The 4,538-nt window shown below is 31.2% G+C and overlaps 2 protein-coding genes across 14 annotated transcripts in view; one reads left to right on the top strand and one right to left on the bottom strand.

The window, feature by feature from the left end:
• LOC106868434 (inversin) overlaps positions 1-1,657 on the top strand; it is a 385,976-nt gene extending 384,319 nt beyond the window's left edge. Inside the window, exon 20 of the transcript XR_001409281.2 lies at positions 407-1,657. The gene's annotated coding sequence lies outside the window, so the exon portion shown is untranslated. The remainder of the gene's footprint in view (positions 1-406) is intronic.
• Positions 1,513-4,538, bottom strand: part of LOC106868432 (supervillin) — a 269,304-nt gene continuing 266,278 nt past the window's right edge. For all 13 annotated transcript variants that reach the window (XM_052971707.1, XM_052971702.1, XM_052971738.1 and 10 more), the window contains one exon: positions 1,513-4,209. In XM_052971707.1, the coding sequence (XP_052827667.1) occupies positions 4,123-4,209 (87 nt within the window). In that variant the 3' untranslated portion in view covers positions 1,513-4,122. The remainder of the gene's footprint in view (positions 4,210-4,538) is intronic.

The raw sequence follows: 4,538 nt of genomic DNA, 5'->3' as shown, positions 1-4,538 counted from the left end.
GTGGCCGTTGCCAGTACCGCCTGACTGGCTCCCGTAGGATTTTCGAGCGAGATCGTTGCCAGTGCCCCTGGACTGGCTTGTGCGAGTGGCACATAAAAGACACCATTTCGAGCGTGGCCGTTCGTGCGGGTGACACGTAAAAGCACCCACTACCATCTCTGAGTGGTTGGCGTTAGGAAGGGCATCCAGCTGTAGAAACTCTGCCAAATCAGACTGGAGCCTGGTGTTGCCATCTGGTTTCACCAGTCCTCAGTCAATTCGTCCAACCCATGCTAGCATGGAAAGCGGACATTAAACGCTGATGATGATGATGATGATGTATATATATATATGTCTGTGAATTAGCTTTGCAAGATTCCTGATGTAAAATTGTATGTATGTTGAAACAGATGTTGTTATATTTCAGGATGGTCAGTTTTTTTTCTTGCCAAATAAGTCTTCAGCAGCCCCCATGGACTAGGCGGAGCAGGAAGATACATGAGGATGGAAAGGGTCGCTGAAGAGGTCACAGATGTGTGACAAAAGGTTTCCAGACAATGAACAGAATATAAAATTGAGAACAATAATAAATGAGTGAAAAATGAATATATAAGTGCATATGTTTATTTAGCAAGAAGAAAAAAAATGACCACCCTGAAACATAGCAATACCATATATATATATATATATATATATATATATATATAATGTACACACACACACACATATCATCATTATCAACACCACCATTACTCTCACTTAACATCCATTTTCCATAGAAACTTGTATTTTCAGTATTCTGCAATCACATGGCTCACTCCACTATGTTCTTGATTCCCTTCTTTCAAATATGCTCCTGCAATAACACTCCTAACATATCTTTCCATAACTCTCTGTGTCATAGCCAGTTGTTGTTCTCTCTTCATCATAGTCTCATATCTCATTTGCTTACAAGAGCCATGAACTGGATGAGGCTATTGAGGAGATTAGCAGGCAAACTCTTGTCCAGCTATGTTTTGAACACATCTTAGATTGTGGCATATGCCTTCCATCCACTATTTTGCATGAGATTTCAGTATTTGTAACTTGGTTTATATTTACTGCCTGTCGTCAGCAAACATATTCTTTCATCTCCTCCGTTTCATCATATACTTGTAGACTTGGTTACAAAGTACATACATACTCCTTATGGTACATCATAAGCTTTAGTGAAGGAATTTTCACTTGAAGGACTCGATAGAAGGGCTCAATAAAATATTCACTATTTGGGTAGGCAATACTGTTTCAAATTTTGGCACAAGGCCAGCAGGAAAGTCAATTATATCAATCCCAGTACTTGACTATTTGAATTGTATTGCATTTTATTGACCCCCAAAAGGATGAAAGGTAAACTCAACCCAAACGGAATTTGAACTCAGAACATAGAGTTCACAATAATTGCTGCTAAGTATTTTGTGATGTGCAAATGCTTCTGCCAGCATGCTGCCTTGTAACATGTAAATAATAATAATAATAACAATAACAACAACGAAGTAGAACAAAAAGTAAATAATTTATTGAAGGTAATTTACAGAGGACTGAAAAAAAAATGTAGTTGAACAAATTGTTATAAGTACAGTCAAACAATTGCACATACACTTATAGCAAACCTAAAGACAGGTTGAAGAAAACGTATTCACTCCACTCCCACTATTACAATATACCCGAAATGTTGCAGCTTTCAATATTTCATATTTTCCGATTTAGGAAATTCGAAATAAGAGAAGAAATTGTCCCAGTTCATTTTTCTCTTGGAATAAATTGTGTGATATAAAAGTTTATTGTAAAGAACTAATTCATTTTTTTTTTACTCATTCATTATGAACGCCATTTCAAGCATACATTTACGTATATATCAGGGGAGATAATCTTTGGCTCTCTTCTTTATCCTAGATAAGTAGCACCAAGAAGTAAAGACCTCTATACAAGAGAAAAGGAGACATAAATATAGTGTTACAAACACTTAAACCTTTATACTTGGGGGAGACTACTATAGGACAACAAACATACAGTTGTAAAATATTTTAAGTAAGTTCTCTTTCATCTTGATTATTATATTTGAATTGTTTTTTGAATGGTGTATGCATGTCATACAAATACAGCATACGCATTCAAACATACAAAAACTGTGTCTAGCAATACTGGAATATATAAAATCTAAATAATAATAGTTTTTAAAACTTAAAAATAGATAAATAAATAAGAACTATGATATTTTTTTTTCATTTCATTTTTTGATAAAAGCTAAATCTCAAAAAAGAATAATAATATCACAAATTAAATGAAACTACAACACAACTTTCTATCTCTTTAACACATTGTTTAAAATAACAATGCCAAAAAATATTTGAGAAAATTAGAACCATTTGAAGAGATCTCATCCTGGACACTGAAGTATCTCTTTCCCTAATACTTTAAAATAGCACGTTGATATTGCAGAATTAACTTTAGCTTAGTGCCATTAATATTTAAAGTAAGATAGTTCAAGAAATTCAGGGGTTATAACAAAATAAATACACATAACAATAATTTTTGAAGAGATTAATTTTATATCACTTTTATTTTGTTGTCGTTCAGTTCTAATAGTTATAGCATGTATAATTAATTTGATGGTTGCAGACAGTATATACTTTCCTGCCATAAATGTTATATAGACAGATAAACCCCCACAAGGGGTCAGAGCATTGGTGTAAGCAGTGGCAAATTACTCAATAGGCACATTAAGCACAGGCCCAAGGCCCCAGAGTGTTGTATTAAGTAAAAAAAAATGACAAGACATTGCATAAAAGAAAAAGAAATAATTTTGTTTAGATAATAAATTATATTACAATAATAATTTATTCTTTAGGGCCAAGCATCCCACAAATTTAAATGTTACTTTCGTAGCATAGAAGCACCATAGGAAAATTGTGCCTAAGGCTCCTAGACTACTTCGTCTACCACTGAATAAGTAAGAGAAAGTTGTCATGTTCAGCCTTCAACCTTGTCATTTGTTATCAGAAATATATATATATATATATATATACACAATGACAAAGAACTTCATCGTTGGTATATACGGACTGATGTGAATATCTTCATGTTTTTTATTTTTGTTTTGTGCTTTTTTTTAGGTGTTTATAAAGGGTGTATATGTGTAATGAATATAATAATATTTCTAATGAAAATATAATATATAATGTATATATATATATATATATATATAAATATGTGATATATATATATATAACATTTATAATATATCTATGGTATATATTCTATATAATATATTTATAATGTGTATAAAATATATATCATACACATCATAAATATACATAGTGTATAATATATATATATATATATATATATATATATAAACATATATATATAAACATATTTATGTAAGAGAGCGTGTATGTACACATATTCATAATATACACATATACACTCAAATAATGTATTTATATATATATATAAATATATCGTGTGTGTGTGTGTGTTAATGTATACGGTGTGTATATATAAATATGCATATATAAATATGCATATATATATATATACATATATATAATAGCAGCCAAAATGGATGCTAAAATGGAATTAAAAGTGCCCAATCTGAGCGAATATCAATGTAGTATCCTCCTGCAAATATGCAGACCTGCTGCCTACATATGGCAAACTTAAAGCCAATATAGATATTCAAAAATATCCTATGCAAATCTTATGAGTACAGCTTGTGTAACAGGAACCAGGAAAAGTGAAGTTGACCCTCATGCTGAAAAGCTTGATTTTTTCATGAAAACATTCAGTTCACTGAATTTTAAAACAGTGTCCCTGCTCAGTAGCAGCAACAGATGTTTTGCATTCTCTTGAAATTTCCTTACAAGTCATGCAAATTCTGAGGGCAGTTTTTTTTCTTTCGCATTTTTCCTCATTTAGTCCCTCACAAACTAGTGTACAACTTTGTGTAGCAATATCTACACACATAGAAAAGTGTGTAGCGTACTGCAACAACACTTGCACATTATTAAGATATCAATAAGCAGAAACCAGCTCATCAATACTTGATAATAATTTTGCTTTTACATTAATAAAAAAAATTTTTTGTTTTGCATTTTTTTTGTATCAAAATAGGCCTATATCTTGTTTCAACTTTGACTGCTTCCAAACAGGCAATGCATAATATTCTGCTTTTGTCATATTCAGACTCTCCTGAAAATTGAAAAGAATACAGCAATAATTAGAAAATAATAAAATTCTTTCAACAAAATTACAAAAAAGAAGCAATAAATTATCTTGCAGTAAATCCATACAAACTTTATTTTTCTCAGTGACACTTGCAAAATAACAAATTTAAATTTAATTAATTACTGAAAAAAAATCTTTAAAAAAAAACAAATGCTCAAATTTTTCTATACACACACACACACACACACACACACACACATACATACATATATATATATATGTATATATATATATATATATTTAAAATGCAGAGATGTCTATTGACTGTTTTTTTACTCTCGCTAGACCACTGG

Source organism: Octopus bimaculoides, chromosome 1 (genome assembly GCF_001194135.2).
Source record: "Octopus bimaculoides isolate UCB-OBI-ISO-001 chromosome 1, ASM119413v2, whole genome shotgun sequence".
In the NCBI taxonomy this organism is placed as follows: domain Eukaryota; kingdom Metazoa; phylum Mollusca; class Cephalopoda; order Octopoda; family Octopodidae; genus Octopus; species Octopus bimaculoides.
The sequence above is the reverse complement of the archived record's forward strand: the minus strand, read 5'-3'. Positions and strand labels throughout refer to the sequence as shown.